The sequence below is a fragment of the Salvia miltiorrhiza genome, chromosome 2, assembly GCF_028751815.1.
Source record: "Salvia miltiorrhiza cultivar Shanhuang (shh) chromosome 2, IMPLAD_Smil_shh, whole genome shotgun sequence".
NCBI lineage: Eukaryota > Viridiplantae > Streptophyta > Magnoliopsida > Lamiales > Lamiaceae > Salvia > Salvia miltiorrhiza.
The window spans coordinates 55381667-55400469 of NC_080388.1; the positions used below are offsets into that span (position 1 = coordinate 55381667).

The 18803-nt window shown below is 38.7% G+C and overlaps 1 protein-coding gene across 3 annotated transcripts; it reads left to right on the forward strand.

Annotated features, from left to right (window-relative positions):
- The first annotated feature begins 15653 nt into the window (after positions 1 to 15653).
- On the forward strand, positions 15654 to 18535 carry LOC131010395 (uncharacterized). 3 transcript variants are annotated; one of them, XM_057937893.1, is made up of 5 exons: positions 15654 to 15944; positions 16319 to 16397; positions 16954 to 17512; positions 17644 to 17869; positions 17948 to 18535. In XM_057937893.1, the coding sequence occupies exons 3-5, from the start codon at positions 16988 to 16990 to the stop codon at positions 18406 to 18408; spliced, it is 1212 nt and encodes a 403-aa protein (XP_057793876.1). In that variant the 5' UTR covers positions 15654 to 15944; positions 16319 to 16397; positions 16954 to 16987; the 3' UTR covers positions 18409 to 18535. The 3 variants fall into 3 exon arrangements, with proteins under 3 accessions (XP_057793876.1, XP_057793877.1, XP_057793878.1); XM_057937894.1 differs by having other exon boundaries at positions 16322 to 16397; XM_057937895.1 differs by having other exon boundaries at positions 15654 to 15899.
- Positions 18536 to 18803: the final 268 nt, after the last annotated feature.

Here is an 18803-nt window from a genome sequence, read left to right on the forward strand (position 1 = left end):
GTGAAAGTCGATTGAGTTTAGTTTACCCAAAAATTTGGAATTTGTGAGTTGATGTGCTAAATGATGAATTGATGATGAGAATGAGTCTATGTGATGTCTATGATGATGATTGATGGAGTAAATTGATTATTTGATGTCAATTGATGAATTTGGGGTGAGTTAGTTTAATAAAATTTGGGATATGTGTATCTATGCCCTAAATTGTAATTGATGGATTATATGTGAGTTTAAATAGTTAAAATTGATGGATCTATGATTAGATTAAAGATTCATGTGTGTTATAAAATTTCAAAGAGTTTAGTTTAATAAAAATTAGGACTTTTTTGCCTATGTGTTATTTAAGTGATTTTGGTTTAGGATATATGTAATTGAGCATAATATTAGTGTCTAATTATGTTTGACTAGGTCTTTTGTTGGCTAAATAAAATTTTAACTTAGTTTAGTTTATATGAGTTTTTGAGTTTTCATATTGAGAGGTTGATGATTGGTAAAATGAGGTCTAATTGCTTTATGATCATTATGTGAATGCATGTCATGCTTTTATTAAGAGTTTACGTTGATACGTGAGTTTTCATTAGAGTTTAGTTTGCTAAAATTTGAGAAGTTTTTATTGATGATGAGATTTGATGAATTGATGTCTTATATGTGCTATTAAATGACTCAATTTGATTAATCTAAGGTTGGATTAATGAGTTATGCATGTTTGTAAATTTTCAAAAAGTTTAGTTAGATATAAAATAGGGCTTTTTGATTTATGTGCTAATTATTTGAATTGGCTAAGGATAATTGATAATAAGCATGATAGTAATGATAGTTAAAGGTTAATTTCGCTAATTGTTGATTATATGTGAAATTGCTTGAGTTTAGATTACTAGGATTTGGGTATTTTTGGAATTATGAGATCAATGTTTGGATTAATGATGTCTATATGCTAATTGGACTTTATAGAGGACTATGGCTGAAGGAATATTAAACTGAATTAATGCTCCGTTTGCCCGATGATCGTTTCTTGGATTATTATTAATTCATCATACAACGATTAATTTCTAACATGCTCCTATGAATTTAACAGCTGCACGTTGGAGCTCAGAAATACCTGAAGAATTCAGAAGAATTCGCAGATTCGCATCTGAACAGACCAGTCAGCTTTAAGCCTTCGTTTGAAGCCTCAAACGTCCTCAAATCGTATTTCTCTCAGAAATACGACTTCTTCGTCTTCGAGAGAGATTTCCGTGGCCGCCTGATTCGTCTGAATCGGAGTTCTGTGGAGGAAGTTATGGCCGTTTTACGGAGACTGCCAGAACTTGGTTTCCTCCGAAAAACTGACTCCAGCTCTGATCTTCTCGACTGTATCCCGCTCAGCTTTCACTGTTGGATGGACAACGATCTATGAAAGTCCCAAGAGAGAAATAAGCCCCACACGTTTTTCTTCCCTGCGCCCCACAGCTCTCAAAAAACCCTAATATTTTATCAGTCTGTTTTCCCTGAAAGCTGACAGCTGTATTTAAATAAAATTAAATACGTGTGGGCACAGAATTAGTGTAGGAGGCGTCTTTCTCTCCTTCTAGGGCTAGGAGACATTGGGCCAGTCCAGGGACCAGATACAAGGAATAAAGATGGACCTCAAATAAATTAATTTATCTATGGTCAGCCCAGACCATAATTAATTTATAAATATCAGTTCATTCCACTAGAGAACCGATACTGACTTACCCCTTTATTGCCGGTGATGAGTCGGGGGCTTGTATTTAGACTTATTAAATCTCCGTATTTAAAATATCCGACATCCATTAATTAATTAGAGCTCTGACAGCTTAAATTAATTAATCTCTTAATAATTCCTTAAGCAGTACCACTCAAACTTTATTATTACGCCTGAACTTAATCAACCTGCAGGGTTTAGCGTAATAAACCTTATTGAGCTCCTTAAGGGGATGTCATTATCCTATACCGGATACGGGTACTAATACAGATAATCAAATATCATATATTAACCGCTATCACCCAAGATACAGAGTACTCGAGTTAGTATATAACTTTCACCCATAGTAAGTCAAAGTGATATACGAATTAATATATATATCTGAATACTTATTAGTATTAAGATTTATAAGTCACCGAGATCTTGATTCTTCACTTAAGTCAGATAGAAGAATACATCTCAACTGTGGTCCTATCAATACGTAATGACGTACCAGTATAGACAAGTAGCCAAGATAAACTACTTCCATCTATACTGCAGCCTAAACCAATAACTTGTCCTAGAGTTATTTCGGCTGTGATCATATTATATCTCTTAAGGTTATTCCAATTATATGGTCTTCTGTGATCTACAACACACCATATAATCTACTTATATAGAGATAAAGAACATACATATGCAATCATGAACACAATCAGATAGGAGATTAGATAGTGAACTTAGGAAACATTGTATACAAGCATAAAACGTTCTTGCTTTCAGTATACAAATCCAACAATCTCCCACTTATACTAAAGCAAACTTTTAGTATACAATGCGTCTATTTACCAATCACCTAACACTTCTCCCACTTATACTTAAAGTTTCCTAAGTGGGTGGCATCAATCTGGCATCAATCGCATTCCCATCTTTCAATGGCCATTTGCGATAAGCCTTTTGTGAAAAGATCAGTAGGTTTCTCCAATATGTGAGAATTTATTCTTTGAGCACATAACCTCGATTTACGAATAATCTTATAACTTGGTACTTACTCTCCATGTGTTTGACCCCTTGTGGTTCTAGGATTTCTTAGAGTTTGCAACTGCACTTGAGGTACCACGAAGGTGATGCTCTCACGCAAACTAGGAATCATTCTTAGACCCTGGAGGTAGTGGTCAAACCAAAAGGTTTTACCTCCCAAGGAAAACACATAGCTCGAGGTAATTATTCTTTGTTCCGGTCAGCCTGGAAATCCGAAATCGTATAATCCAAAAAGGAACTAAACTGTCTAACTAGTAAACTATCCTTATTCTCTAGTCATGGACTTGAGAATATAATTTACCACAGTTCAGTATCCTTAACTAGGACTATACAGGTATCTTACAATCATGCTAACTGCATAGCAAATATAAGATCTCGTACATAGTAATCCATACATGAAGCTATCTACTGCGGAAACGTAGAATACTGCCTTCATTTCCTCAACCTTAATAGGCATCTTAAGACATATGTCTTTAGATAAAGGAACGCCATAGCTCAAAGGTTGCAAACCTTTCTTGGCGGTATGCTAACTAAAACGTGTATTCTCAGTATCAATGTAAGACACTCGAGATAAGCCCAACATCGTTTTCTAGTGATCCCTTATAACTTTGATCACAAAGATGTATACTGTACCTCCTTAGTCTTTCATATGAGACTGTTCGGATAACCATTACTTTATGTCTTGACAATAGCTCCATATTGTCACCAATTAGGAGAATATTATCTACATAAAATGCAAGATAAACCACATCACCGATGACATGAGAGCGATTGACACGAGATGCTTCTCTCCCTTCCTCACGTAACCTCGATGGTTTAAGTGAGCTGCTATGGGTAAAATGATCCGAATGTTCTGAGCATGGCACTGGCGAAAATATCATCATAACCTATACCCTTACACTGGGCATAACCTTTCGCCACCAGTCTAGCTTCGGAAGCTACGACCTTGCTCATTCGGGCCTGTCATTATCTTGTATACTCACTTACAACCTAAGGCATGACTGCCTCCTGTTAGCAAGATTTTCTAGTATACACCCATATCTTTAATGGATTGCTCCATTGAGGTGTGCCAAGAATCTACATTCTCGTCTTCCACTAATTCCAAGTAGATATCTGGGTCGATTCTCTTATATTCACCACCAGGGACTGAATCCAAAGATTCTCCCAAGAATATAAATCGATCGGGTTGTCCCCAACCCTCCCACTACAATGGATCTGTGGTGGCACATGTGTGTCAACAGTGCGTGCAGTGTCTTGTGGTACAAAAAACTCTTGCACACTTGGCTTGGGTGATGAAATCGCCTGTCTAATGTCTTCAATTTCTTGAAGCACACTACCTGACTTGGATTAGTGATTATTCTCATAGCCCACTTCTAAGAATCGTGTGTCATTGCTAATAACCACCTTCTGATTCTTTAGGACTAATTGCAAAGATGCATAACTCATCATCGGACATATTTTTTTTTTTCAAGAGTGACCTATTTCTTCTCTCCACCACACCATCTTATATAGGGATTACATGGTGTAGTAAACTGGGTTGGAATCCCAAACTCTGATAATGAATCAGAAAAGATCATTCCTAACACATTATTGGCCTTTTATCCCCTTTGTCATGAATGACCCGGTCTCCATCTTTTCCTCTATACAGGATTCGCAGGTTCCAAATGGTACAACCTGGACTGAATCCAATGTACTATTTAGACAAGAGCCTTTGGATCCTGTTAAGATAGATGTGACCTAATCTAGGGTATCAATATATGTGTAAGATCCTCATGAGAGATTAGCCTTAACTTTTCTCTTTCTTTTGTTCGATGATGTAAATGCAATATAAAGGTATTTTGTAGACAAGTTATAGTATGAAGAGAGATGTTCAAAATACCAGAATAGACAACTTTGTCATTTCTTATGATAGAAACACCACTATAAAAAATGACATAAGATCCATCTATTCAAAATTTTGAAACATGATAAGGAACTCTCAAAAACTAAACTATGTCTTTAGAACTTAAAGACAAGTCTCCAATTGCAATAACTGCGACTCTAGTCACGTTGCCTAGGAAGACAATCATCTCATCACTTCGCAGCTTCCTTGTCAGCTTACAAAAAGCCATGCAAGGTGTAACAATCATTATTAGTTTCTCTCGTTATCCACTACTCACAATTGAGTAGAAAACGAGCTGACATGTCTCAGTTACTATAGCAAGTGAAGTACCTTAACCCTTTGCCTTGAGTATTGAAATAAGAAATCTCCAATACTCAATCTTATCACACCACTACTCCCACTATTTCCCTTGTCTTTCTTGCCCCTTGGATCCTTCTTCTTCCCGTCTTTTGACGGAGAAGATGGCCATCCTTTGGCAATAACAAGTGTTTGCACATCTTTTTCCCACAACTTCCTTAGCTGTAACTAGAGCATTCAACAACTCAAAAGAGTATATTCTTTCTTGCTCACAACAGCGTTGAGGCGGAAGTTCTTAATTAAAAGACTTGGGAAGAAAGTTCAGGATAATATCGACTTTTGCCTCACCGTCGATACTTCCACTGAGCAAGTCAAGTCCGTCAAAATTTGCATGACATGCTCGTGCACTGAGTTGTGCTCACTCATAAAAATAACAAGATTACTCTCATCAAATTTAAATGAGCAGCTCAGTTCGACTCTCCGAACACTTTCTTGAGATTCAGCATGATGCTAATAGCATCGTCCATGCCCTGATGTTGGAGCTACAAGGTTTGTGACATTATACTCATAATAAAGCATATAGCCACATTATTCGTCACATGCCACCTTTTATGCAGTTCCTTTTTCCCATCAGTTGTCTCATTGTTCGAACAAATAGAACGTCGAGTAGTAAGCAACACAAAAAAATTGTGTTAGTTTGTGATAAAGATGAAAATCCAAAACTGCGTTTCCTTTTTCTATAGGTGGACCGGTTAAAAGACTTTGTGCAAGAATAAAGAAACAGGAGACATAGACATATCTGAAAGTAACGAACATAAAGCACATAATTCGTAACAATAATATTGTAACCTTTTGATAAAACAATATTAATGAAACCTCCAATTGCTCAAAGAATTCTATGTGCAAGCCACGAGGGGTGGACGTTTACACATAAACTCCTCAACCAGACTATTAACCTAGTCGTTTAATTTCCATCCATGTCAACTTAACCTTTTGACAAAGGAAATTAATAATTGGCTCCTTTAACTAGGCCATATCATTATCAAGAAGGGACTCCGAGGGGGAGTTGTACATTGTACTTGAAATGATATCTAAGCAATGACCACATTTTAACCTTGAAAATTAAATTCTCGAAATTAACATACTCACGCGGACCATGTCGCTTTCAATTTAACTTTCTTGGTTATCTTATTTAATTCCATTCTCCAAAGTACTTGTGAAAACTATACAAGTAAGCCACGAGTGGTGGACGTTTACTGCATAACTCTCACTACTTTAATGGTTTAAATATTTTTATAGAAACCTCTTCTGACAAACTTATGAAAAACAAATGTGAAGTAAGCCACGAGGGGTGGACGTTTACTCACATTGTTAATCACTTTGTCTAGAGACCGCATGTGGAGGTCTATATAATTTTAAGAATAAAAATCATTAAACAATAACCACAATCTAACTTCGAAATTAAATTCTCAAATTTGACATACTCACTAGGACCATGCCGCATTCAATTTAATTTCTTAGTTATCTTATTTAATTCCATCCTCTAAAGTACTCGTGAAAAATTATATGAGTAAGCCACGAGGGGTGGACGTTTACCGCATAACTCCCACTACTTAAATGGATTTAAATATTTAATAGAAATCTCAACTCAACAAACTTGTGAAATCGAACATGAAGTAAGCCACGAGGGGTGGACGTTTACTCACATCTCAATCACTTTGTCTTGAGACCGTTTGTGGAAATCTAAATAATTTTTAATCATCCATAAAATTATTAAGCTTAGTCTTTTTTTCTTTCAAAAGGTTTGATCATGCTCAACACATAATCCTAAACATGCTCTTCTAGAACGCAACATGTAAAACATGCTCGCAGAATTCTAAAACATGCTTAAGAAAACGATAAACCTAGCATGCTTGTCTAAGCGCAGTTAATAAACACATATTAACAAGCAGAGACAAAAACAGCATGCAAAGAGCATAAAAGATTAACACCACGACATGCAAAGAACAGAATTAAAACAATAAAGTTCTTCGTGACCCATTCGTGGAATCCCAATTTCTAATCTATTACATTTAAAACAGAAAAGAAAAAGGCTCAAAAACGTAAAACTCGGCCCGAACAGCTTCATCAGGCCCGTCTTTGAAAATAGGGTTTGGGCCCCCTAGGGTTTGTAGAAACTCGCGCCTACCTAGGGTTTGGGACCCCCTAGGCGCCGCCGCCACCACGCCTTGACAGCAGCCAGACGGACTCGGCAGCAGCTTGCCCGGCGTGGCAGCAGCCTCCCGGCGCGTGCAGCAGCCTGCCCGGCGTGGCAGCAGCCTGCCCGGCGCGAGCAACAGCCTGCTCGGCGCACCAGCAGCCTCCCGGCGCGAGCAGCAGCTTGCCCGGCGCACCAGCAGCCTCCCGGCGCGAGCAACAGCCTGCCCGGCGCACCAGCAGCCTCCCGGCGCGAGCAGCAGCCTGCCCGGCGCACCAGCAGCCTCGGCGTGCAGCAGCAGCAGCCCGGCGCGCAGCCCGGCGTGCAGCAGCACCAGCCCGGCGCGCAGCCCCGGCGTGCAGCAACAGCAGCCCGGCGTGCAGCAGCACCAGCCCGGCGCGCAGCCCCGGCGTGCAGCAGCAGCAGCCCGGCGCGCAGCCCCGGCTTGCAGCAGCAGCAGCCCAGCGTGCATCCTCAGCTCTTGGTCCCGGCAACCTCGGCAGATCCAGCACGAGAACAACAGCAACGGCAGCAGCGACCGCGCGACGCCAGCCGGGCACGCAGCAGCGCAAAGCACGCACGCGCAGCCCATGGCGTGCCCAGCCCCTGCTCGCCAACCATGCTCCTCGGCCCTACCTTTGCCCGACCAGTCTCGCCCCTCGGCACCTCGCTGCCCTCTTTACTCTCCAACTCCGTTCTTCGATGTTGATTCGTCGTCGTCATCGTTCCGTTTTCCAACAATTACAGATTACAAAGGAAAACAAAAACAATTTGAAACCCTAATCTAACCACGGATTTATCTCGTGGTGAAAAACGATTACAACGTCAAACGACGTATCCCACGAATCAACAAACCACGAAGAACAACAGCAGTAAAAACAACGCACATTATTAATCGTACATAAATTAACAATAGAGCCAAGAAATTAATCCTGGGCTCTGATACCAATTGAAGGAATATTAAACTGAATTAATGCTCCGTTTGCCCGATGATCGTTTCTTGGATTATTATTAATTCATCATACAACGATTAATTCCTAACATGCTCCTATGAATTTAACAGCTGCACGTTGGAGCTCAGAAATACCTGAAGAATTCAGAAGAATTCGCAGATTCGCATCTGAACAGACCAGTCAGCTTTAAGCCTTCGTTTGAAGCCTCAAACGTCCTCAAATCGTATTTCTCTCAGAAATACGACTTCTTCGTCTTCGAGAGAGCTTTCCGTGGCCGCCTGATTCGTCTGAATCGGAGTTCTGTGGAGGAAGTTATGGCCGTTTTACGGAGACTGCCAGAACTTGGTTTCCTGCGAAAAACTGACTCCAGCTCTGATCTTCTCGACTGTATCCCGCTCAGCTTTCACCGTTGGATGGACAACGATCTATGAAAGTCCCAAGAGAGAAATAAGCCCCACACGTTTTTCTTCCCTGCGCCCCACAGCTCTCAAAAAACCCTAATATTTTATCAGTCTGTTTTCCCTGAAAGCTGACAGCTGTATTTAAATAAAATTAAATACGTGTGGGCACAGAATTAGTGTAGGAGGCGTCTTTCTCTCCTTCTAGGGCTAGGAGACATTGGGCCAGTCCAGGGACCAGATACAAGGAATAAAGATGGGCCTCAAATAAATTAATTTATCTATGGTCAGCCCAGACCATAATTAATTTATAAATATCAGTTCATTCCACTAGAGAACCGATACTGACTTACCCCTTTATTGCCGGTGATGAGTCGGGGGCTTGTATTTAGACTTATTAAATCTCCGTATTTAAAATATCCGACATCCATTAATTAATTAGAGCTCTGACAACTTAAATTAATTAATCTCTTAATAATTCCTTAAGCAGTACCACTCAAACTTTATTATTACGCCTGAACTTAATCAACCTGCAGGGTTTAGCGTAATAAACCTTATTGAGCTCCTTAAGGGGATGTCATTATCCTATACCGGATACGGGTACTAATACAGATAATCAAATATCATATATTAACCGCTATCACCCAAGATACAGAGTACTCGAGTTAGTATATAACTTTCACCCATAGTAAGTCAAAGTGATATACGAATTAATATATATATCTGAATACTTATTAGTATTAAGATTTATAAGTCACCGAGATCTTGATTCTTCACTTAAGTCAGATAGAAGAATACATCTCAACTGTGGTCCTATCAATACGTAATGACGTACCAGTATAGACAAGTAGCCAAGACAAACTACTTCCATCTATACTGCAGCCTAAACCAATAACTTGTCCTAGAGTTATTTCGGCTGTGATCATATTATATCTCTTAAGGTTATTCCAATTATATGGTCTTCTGTGATCTACAACACACCATATAATCTACTTATATAGAGATAAAGAACATACATATGCAATCATGAACACAATCAGATAGGAGATTAGATAGTGAACTTAGGAAACATTGTATACAAGCATAAAACGTTCTTGCTTTCAGTATACAAATCCAACAATGGCATGATTAAATTGAGAATTTTGAATGAAATGAAAAGTGTTAGTTTGAGGAAGAAGATGACATACATGTGCATCTATATGTGTATAATGAGTTATATGATGAATGAGCTCATGTTTGAATAATTGAGTAATTTTGTGCATGAAAATGAAAAGAGAATTTTAATGATGCGTTCATTGAAACGTTTTACTAGAGATTTGAGGTTATGATGTAAGAAGAGAGTCAAGATTTGAGTATGATGAGCATTATAATGTGCTTGAATGTTTGTGAGTGTTATATGTGTTTAAAATGAGCTTTGATGAGTTTCCTTGAAGTAATGTTGAGTTGAGTATTTTAAGAGTTTGAGATGAGATTTTGGTGAATTTCGTAGGCCTACTGACCTACTGTGATCGACGGTTTTTTCAATGTCAAAAAGCTTTGAAAATTTTATACCAAGTCTCTACATGAGTCTTGAGAACATCGGAAAAATTTCAAGTCATTTGGACTTCGTTTACTATTTTTATAAAATACAAAACCGAAACTGCACATTACTACCGAGAGTTTCAGAGAGCAGGGGAAAGAGTCATTCATTTCAGTAGCTTCCTGTGTGATCTAGATTTCCAATATTTTATAGTATTAACCTTATTGTGTTAGCTAGATATCCACAAAATTGGAGCCCAGTTTGACAACATTTACTATTTTTCAAAAATCCAAGTTTTCGATTGCTCAAAACTGCCGAATATGGTAAACTGTAGTAAAACAGTCATGTCTCCTACAATACTTGGAGTTTTTGACTCTACTCTTTTTTATATGAAAATAGACTCGAAGACCTTTCTTTTGGTATGAGTCTCGAGTCCAGGAGGTGTCGGAGTAAGAGCAGGTTAGATTTTGAAGTTGAGTCAGTGTAAAAACAGAGCATGTTTTGATAATGTTTGATTGTGTTTTCTTATGTGCCTTATGTGATTGTGTTGTCTATGTGTTGAATGAGATTAGACGAGCCTTATATGAGTGATAAATCGAGACTTAGTACCATGATTTTGTTGAAACCTATCCTTGAACTTAAGGATTTGAGATGAGTGGAGAGTTTATATAGAGTTGAGTAAAGAGATAGAATATGAGATAGAGCATGAGTTAAGGCTTTATGAGTATGGATTTTAAAAGGATTAAAATGTTTTAAATCAATTCCTTTTTAATGGAGTTTAAAATGCTTATTTAAGTCATTTATAAATGAATAATGAGAAATGCGTAAAGGAGTTCGTAAATGAATCGCGGCATGAGATTTTCAATTCCCCTAGTAAACTAGGGAGATATTATGAAGGAACAAGCAATGAACGAGACTTTCACCACCGAGTCACTACAACAATTGGAGAAGGAAAAATTTTGTTCACGCACAAACAAGATATGTACACCACCTCAAGATGGAGGTAAAGAAAAAGAAAATGGAAGGAAAGCACTAGAACTAAACTTAAGGTATAACCCAACCCCAAGGCTAGTAGGCTCAAGCTAAAAGAGTGAATGCTTTGGCTAAAGTGCCAGAAGCTACAACAAGAATAAAGTTGGAACGCCACCACAATGGAAACTTAGAAACCCCCATTAAATAATCATTTGGAAATGAGAAAATGAGTTTACATGGCAGAAGGAGTGCCATTAATCTTTAAGTGAAAGTTACCAAGATGATGAGAAAAGTTTGATGTTAGAATTCCCTAGTCAAATTTGAGAAGGTGACTTAGGACGAAGGAAACAATTAAGGTAGTTCACCACTTTACTAAGATGAAGTGGGTGAAAGAATGTTGTTAGGTCCTGAACTGGTCCAACAGATGATTGAGAAAGTCGACCACATCAAGCAAAGAATCAAAGAAACTCAAGATAGACAAAAGTCTTACGCCGATAAAAGCCGATCGGAATTAGAATTTAATGTTGGGAATCGAGTTTTCCTCAAAGTCTTTCCCTCAAAGGGAGTTATACGTTTCGGAAAGAGGGGCAAGTTACGACCCCGTTATATAGGACCTTTTGAGATCCTAGATAAGTTAGGTCTTTGTAGCCTATAAGTTGGCTCTGCCACCAAGCATTGTGGATGTATACAATACGTATAGCATCTCTCAATTAAGAAAGCATGTGATTAAGCAAGATAAAGTAGTTCTAGCCAGGACCTAAGTTGTGAAGAGAAATCAGTCCAGAGACTTGATCGCAAGATTCAAGTTTTACGAGGCAATAATATTGTTCTCGTCATGTAGTGGAACCATCACAGGATGGAAAAGGCCACAAAAGAGAAGGATGAAATGAAAGACTAGTATCCTCAGCTAGATTATCAAGGTATGTAATTTCGAGGACGAAATTTTTTTTAAGGAGGGAGGGATGTAATACCCCGTTTCCTCGAGCTAAGTTTAGAATAATTTTGAACTTAGATTTAAGATGATTCACGCCGAAATGAGAAAAAGAATTTATTTTTAATTCCAACAAAAATGATTTACAAAAACATTTGTAAATTTAGTTATTGAATTTATATGCATTGCGTATTTATTTAATTTAGCATTCAAGCATTTTCACGAGCTTTTAATTAGCAAATCCTGAAGAATTATTACAGTTTCGACAATTTTATCCTGAAAGATTTTTACAGATACAATTCTTTTATGAGATAGTTTTAATTGTCAAATCATCACTCACCTCACTTAGACTCCCATCAAGAGCCATGCTCCTACATTTAGCTTTTTCAACTTTTAGCCACACTTGGCAGTTGGCAGCCACCAACTCCCCTCCAAACTGAACTACACGACAGCAAATCTATTCTTGCTGTTGGTCAAATGGGTTATCATATAGGCAGCTCTTGCCAATTTCCATTGTCAAAAGTTACTGCCATTGCCATTGTTTTCAACTAATACTGCCATTATTTTCAACTATTACGGCTAAGTTTGCCTGTAAATTGAGCCTTGCAGCAACATTTCATTAATCACCACCTCTTCCACAATTTCACTCACCCCATTCTCGCAAGAAGTAGAAGGTTCACTCTTTATCTCATCAGCCAAAAGTCCTCCTTCCATCACACACTAATAACTATAGCTAGCAAGCAACTCAAAATGCAAGAACTCTTAATCCACTGAGATTCAGCAACACAGCAGAATCCTTATAAAGGTTTCACTTCCTAATTCTACTCTATAAATTGTAATGTTTCCTTTCGTTCATTCACAGAGAAACACATATGCATACATTCATTTATATATATATATACATACTCATATATGTGTTTAAGCAAACATATCAAATGTTTTACAATGATGAAAATCGAAAATGAATAAAAAGAAGAAGAAAAATAGAGTCTTGAAGCTTTGTCTTGCTTTGATTTCGAACCTTGATGTGGTTGTTGGCTGTATGAGTCGAGAGGAGGGATGTGATCGACGGCGGTGGTTCTCCTACTGCTGTCGGCCGGAAGTTTCAGAGAGGGAGAGATGGGCTGGGTACAGCTGAGGGTGTCGGCGATGGTGGCTTGGCTGCTATCGCCGGACTGATTTGAGAGAGAGCTGAGGGAGGTCGGCGGTTGCTCTTTCCTGTGGAGGGAGCGGCGCTGCCACTGTGTGCAGGTGGTTGAACTGAAAGAGAGGAAGTCGAGGGAGACGAGGGTGGCGGCACCTGAAGACTGGTCGCGGTGGCCGAAGGAAAAGGGGGGAGGGGATCCGAGGCGGCGGCTTTGCTGCCGTTGCTCTGGATCTGAGAACGGCGGCGGCCATGGCTGTCATGTGGTCGCCGGACTGATTCAGAGAGAGAGGGGTGGCTGGCGGCGTTCGTCGCCGGAGGAGGAGCCGTGCAGTCACTGGAGGAGGCTGAGGGCGACTGGATTGAGGTCACTATGGTTCAGGCGCTGCAGCAGCTCATCGCTGTTTTCGTCGCCGGAGATCTGAGAGAGGGAGTCCGAGTCACGTCGGCGGCAGCTTTTGTTGTTGCAGTCGCCGAGAAGGGAGAAGAGAGAAGGGAGCTGGAGCCTGTCGCCGCTTGCTCCGGCGAGCTCCAGCGGCCGTGAAGTCCGAGCAGTTTCGAGGAGAGAGGCGAGCAGTCGTGAGCTTTGAGGGAGAGGGAGAGTTCTGCGGGGGTGTCAGGCGGCAGCGGCGGCGCGGTATCGCCGGCGGTCGCTGCTGCAGCGTGTGTGTGTGTGCGTGGGGAGTGACTGTGAGTGTGAGAGAGACGAAATGGGGGGGATGATGGCGCAGCTATGTGGTGCGTGTGTTTGAGTGTGTGTGTGTTTAAAGAGATGAAGAATTGGGCTTTAGGTTTAGAGGAGTTGGGCTGAGTCAAATTTTATTTTGCTTGAGCTCTTTTAATAATGAGATGGGCCACTGAATTATTTTTGGAAGCATGAATTGCCCTATTTTATATGGGCTGCGATTTTTTTTTATATAAAAAAGAAAGGCCTCTTATTATTTTTAAATTGGGTTGCCTTAATTATTAATTAGACTTAAAATTAGTTTGATTAATTAATTTAAAGAATGATTTACATATTAATATTAAATTATTATTATGTGCATTTTTTTAAGTAAATTAGTTATTATATGCTAAGCATGACATGAAATTGCATTATATTTTGCAATAAAAGTATTTATGATTTAATTGGTTTTAATTATAATTCCAATTATTAAAGAAAATTGAGTAAGGATATTGTTGGTGTCCTTAACTCAAGAAGTTTAGTTTTCAATTATTTATTCGTTAAATTTTTGAAAACCCGGCGTGATGAATCATAATAGTTAAGTGCACCCACTAAGACTTTAAGTTAGCTTCACGAGACCTATTAAGAATAAAATTTTTGTAGGCTTTGTGGACCAAGGGGATTAGCGCTGCTTTCCCAAGACAGGTTATGTGATTATGATCTTCAGGCTTTGCCTAATCAGGTGGGCATTACTTTTACTATACGTATATAGAGATCCCCTGCGTGTCGTAGGCCTCTTATACGAATGAATGCATGAGATGATTTAACTGTTAATTTCCGTTTTATATATTTATCAAACGAGTTTAATGCTACATTTGAACAAGTTATTTCGTTACAAATCTTTGAACTGGAAAATATTACAACTGTTGTCTTGCCATAAATGTTTCAATTTTAGTATGATATCTATCTGATGTGGCTTTGCCAGTTATGTAATCAAATTCGGGTCTTGAGCAGTTGATAGCTATCCTGCCAGGGCTAGTGTACACCAGTGACCGTGAGTCATCTAGCGGGTTGGCCGGTCAAGTGACCGTGAGAGGTGGCCACCTCTCCGGCACACAGTTCCAGATATGATAGATTACAAGAGAACTTAGACTGCAGTCGAACTTTAAGAATCACAACTGAATTTAGTAAGCTTGGGTCTTTTTAGCGAAAAACCCCTTGCTGTACTGTTTATGATGGCATGACAATTTAAATCTTTACGAAGCATGTTATATTTCATAGTAGGCATATGTGCCCACTGAGTATTTTTATACTCAGTCCTGCATGTATTTCTAAATGTGCAGGTTGAGCAGCTGATGGAATGGAATGATGTTGAGCGGGTGTTCCTTTGACATTTTAAGAAATGTAACCTTGAGTATACATCTTCATATGTATATCTCACACGTTTTCCGCTGCAAAACACTTTGATTAGAATTACTCTATGTTATGAAGTTGTGACACGTGTTATTGGGTAACCCACCTTAATCAGTTCTTCTTTATGTGTATGTTTTATAAGTATCCAAATGATCATATATGATCCTAGCATTTTATCTACGAGTGACATTTCCATATACTCTAATGTTAAGTAATTGTCCATATCCGTTCCCACTCATTAATTCTCATTCCAAGTCATAATCCCGGCTAAATCGTCATTAAGGGTTGCGGGCTGTGACACTTGTAATGGGATGGAGGGAGTATCTTCTATCAATTTACTTTATATATTAATTATTTTTTTTCTTATTTTTTGTGCTCGAAAGTAATGGAACATCATTGTTATAATATGAGGGTGGCATTAATAAGTTTTAAGATGACTTAACATGTAGATATAGTATTGATTGTTACAAACTTACAACAACTTGATTCTATGATCTCTGGTTGCATCATTTAATTTGTGTGTATGTAAAACTGTATTTAGGGCGTGTTTGATGAGGTATATTAGGGTGGATAAATTGTATTTCTAATGTTTGATGAGGTATATTATTAATAAGTGAAACCCGCAATAAACTGGCGACCCGGCCTAATATCACTGTAGAGAAGACATAATTGATCCAGCCCCCTTGGTGAGATTCTTAATATCGATATTACTATGTCTGAGATTATAATTCAAGAAGTCCAAATTGTCCCTTGCTTCATTTCAGATTCAACCCTCCTGTCCTAGGGTTCTTCCCTAAAAGCTCGCAGGTAAGAGGGTGAGACTCCCAAATCTTCACCATTCCTCAAATCAAGGTAAATAATGTCATATTTCGAATCGATTTTATCCAAATCGTCGTCGTCTCCCAAGTATTCTGGAAGATGTCAATTTTAATTTGCTATGTATAAGATTTCGAGTAGATTTTGAGAAGATTTCGAAATTTTGATTTGGATTCCTTAGATTTCTTAGATTTCGAAATTTGGATTTGGATTCCTTAGATTTTGAAATTGCTATGTTGAACGAAAAGATTATGAAATTTCTTGAAAACTCTTCCTAATTTTTGAGTAGTTTGTCCAGCCTCTAGTTTCCATAAACATTTGCAAGTCAATTTGTGTTGCATTTGGATTCCTTAGCATAAACACTTATGGATTCAAATTTTTCTCAAATTCGAAGTTTGTATGTATTGCAGCAGATCTGGAGTTCTTAAGGTTCAACAGCTTGTGATTTCTTGGAGTTTTTCACCGCCACCGTTAGCGAATAACATCGAGGTAGTTTTCGGTATGTTCGTATTCAAACGAGTGAGAATGAGAATATGGTACCTAATATTGCAGTTGATTAGGTTATTTTCGTGGCTCATTTTGTGTTTGCTTTCGTCATTTTTAGCTTGTGATTTCTTCAACTTGTTAAGGTCTTTCACCATCTGGATATTTTCAGTACAAACATTATTATTTTGTTTGTTACCATCTATCTGTTGCTCAGGATCCAATAGGTAACAAGATGGTATTTCTACTACTTCACAACCTAATTCAGCTTGTTTTGCCAATATTTTCTTGAGTTGCTGCAAACAAGTTTCATCATTTGTTATCAAAACTTGAATTGAGAATAAAGCAATCTCCATATGTATGGGAAACAAAAAAAAGTCAGATACACTAACAAAGAACAGCTGAATTCGTGATAAATCTTGATTGGCAAGCTTTTTAAAATTATGCAATTCATATGTTGTCTCGTGGGTGTAGTTGATATTGGTTGGTATCTATGTGATAGATTTTGGTATTTTTGCTTCACTTAAGTCATGTTATGATATTACTTGTGATTCTTGTGCAGCCACTTGTTTTCAATTTGTTGGACTAGAATTGAAATGCCGACTAACGACGTTACCACAGTATGCATTTACTTGTTGATGGAAGAAATTTTCCTTCAACACTTAATTCTCATGGTTGTTGCTTATCGTGTCATGCTTAAGATGAGATCCCGTAAACGAAAAAGAGCTTGTAATGCAACAGCTTTTGGGATGATAGAACGCATTCCCGATCAGATTACTCACATGAATAGGCTTGTAGGTGTTAGTGATTTTGATTGCCTAGCAAACTTGCGAATGGATCGCAATACATTTGGTAGATTATGCATTTTGTTGCGTGATATGGGGGGGTTAACTAATGGGAGATACATTGAGGTTGAGGAGCAAGTTGCAATGTTTCTGTCTGTCCTAGCACACCATAAAAAAAATCGGGTTGTTAAGTTTGATTTCTGGAGGTCCGGTCAAACTGTTTCCAAGTTTGTACACTTGGTTCTTAAGGCAATATTGAAATTGCACACCATTTTACTTGTGAAACCAGCTCCTGTCCCAGATGATAGTACAGACAACAGGTGGTGTTGGTTCAAGGTAAGCTCCATCTCCATTTTTGCAGATTGCCACTTAATTCCAATATTGTAATTTTGTTACATTAACACAAACAATTTAGCGAATTTATTAAACTGAATCTGATGTATATTTCAATTATGAGTTTTGTGTAGGGTTGTTTGGGTGCTCTTGATGGTAGTTACATTAATTTAATGGTCAGTAACGTTGACAAGCCGAGATACCGCACCCGTAAAGGGCAGATTGCAACAAATACCCTTGCCGTTTGTGACCGTAATATGCAGTTTGTCTACGTGTTACCCGGATGGGAAGGCTCAGCCGCGGATTCGAGGATTTTGCGCGACGCCCTGCAACGTGCAAATGGATTTAGGGTGCCCAAAGGTAATGCACGAGAAATATTATTGCAGATTGTATTGATGTAAGTAGATTGTATTCTCAAGTGTTAAGTGTCCATTACAGGAAACTACTATCTATGCGACAATGGGTATGCGAACAGCGAGGGTTTCCTTGCACCATATAAAGGGATACGCTACCACTTGAAGGAATGGGGACCGGCAGCAAATAGGCCTCAAAATGCAATGGAGCTGTTCAATTTGCGCCATTCGAAGGCCCGCAATGTTATTGAGCGAGCGTTTGGGATCATGAAAATGCGCTGGGGCATTTTGAGGAGCAGCACCTTTTACCCCGTTAAGACCCAAATTCGGCTAATTATGGCGTGCTTCATATTGAATAATTTTATCCGATCTGAGATGCCCGATGATCCTATAGAGCGAGAGTTTGATACCGCACCTGGAAATGATCAGGCAGGAGTAGAGATCGATGGTGATTTCATTGATGGTATCGAATCTTCTCCCCAATGGAATGCAGAACGAGATGCCCTTGCCCAAGCGATGTGGTTGCCCTATATCACCAATAATTGATGTTGCTCTTGTCAAGAAGTGGCTGTTATTTTAGACTTCAATTATTTTGTGTTGGAAAACATTAATGCGTCCAATGTAGTGTAGTAGTTAATTAACCTTTTTCTATTCTTGGCATTGCTTGATTATTGGAAAGTGCAGACTTTGTGATTACTTGTTGCTGTCAGTGATAAACTTCATTGATGTTTATTTGGGTTAGGTATTAGCATTTGGGCAGTTGATGCTCTCTCTATATTGATCTGATTCTATAATCGATGTATAATGACTTTGGGTATACTTGCTGTTATGGATATTGATTAGTTCTTAGCATATATATTGAACTGATTTATGATTAGTTCTTTGGTGTGGTGCTTGGCAAGCTCATTTAAGTAATGCTCTGTTAAGATATATAAATTAGA

Bases quoted from the DNA above. Each gene is read 5' to 3' on its own strand.
- LOC131010395 (XM_057937893.1), top strand. From the start codon at position 16,988: ATGCCGACTAACGACGTTACCACAGTATGCATTTACTTGTTGATGGAA. The intron at 17,513-17,643 runs GTAAGCTCCATC...AGTTTTGTGTAG, and splicing joins ACAGGTGGTGTTGGTTCAAG to GGTTGTTTGGGTGCTCTTGA. The intron at 17,870-17,947 runs GTAATGCACGAG...TGTCCATTACAG, and splicing joins TGGATTTAGGGTGCCCAAAG to GAAACTACTATCTATGCGAC.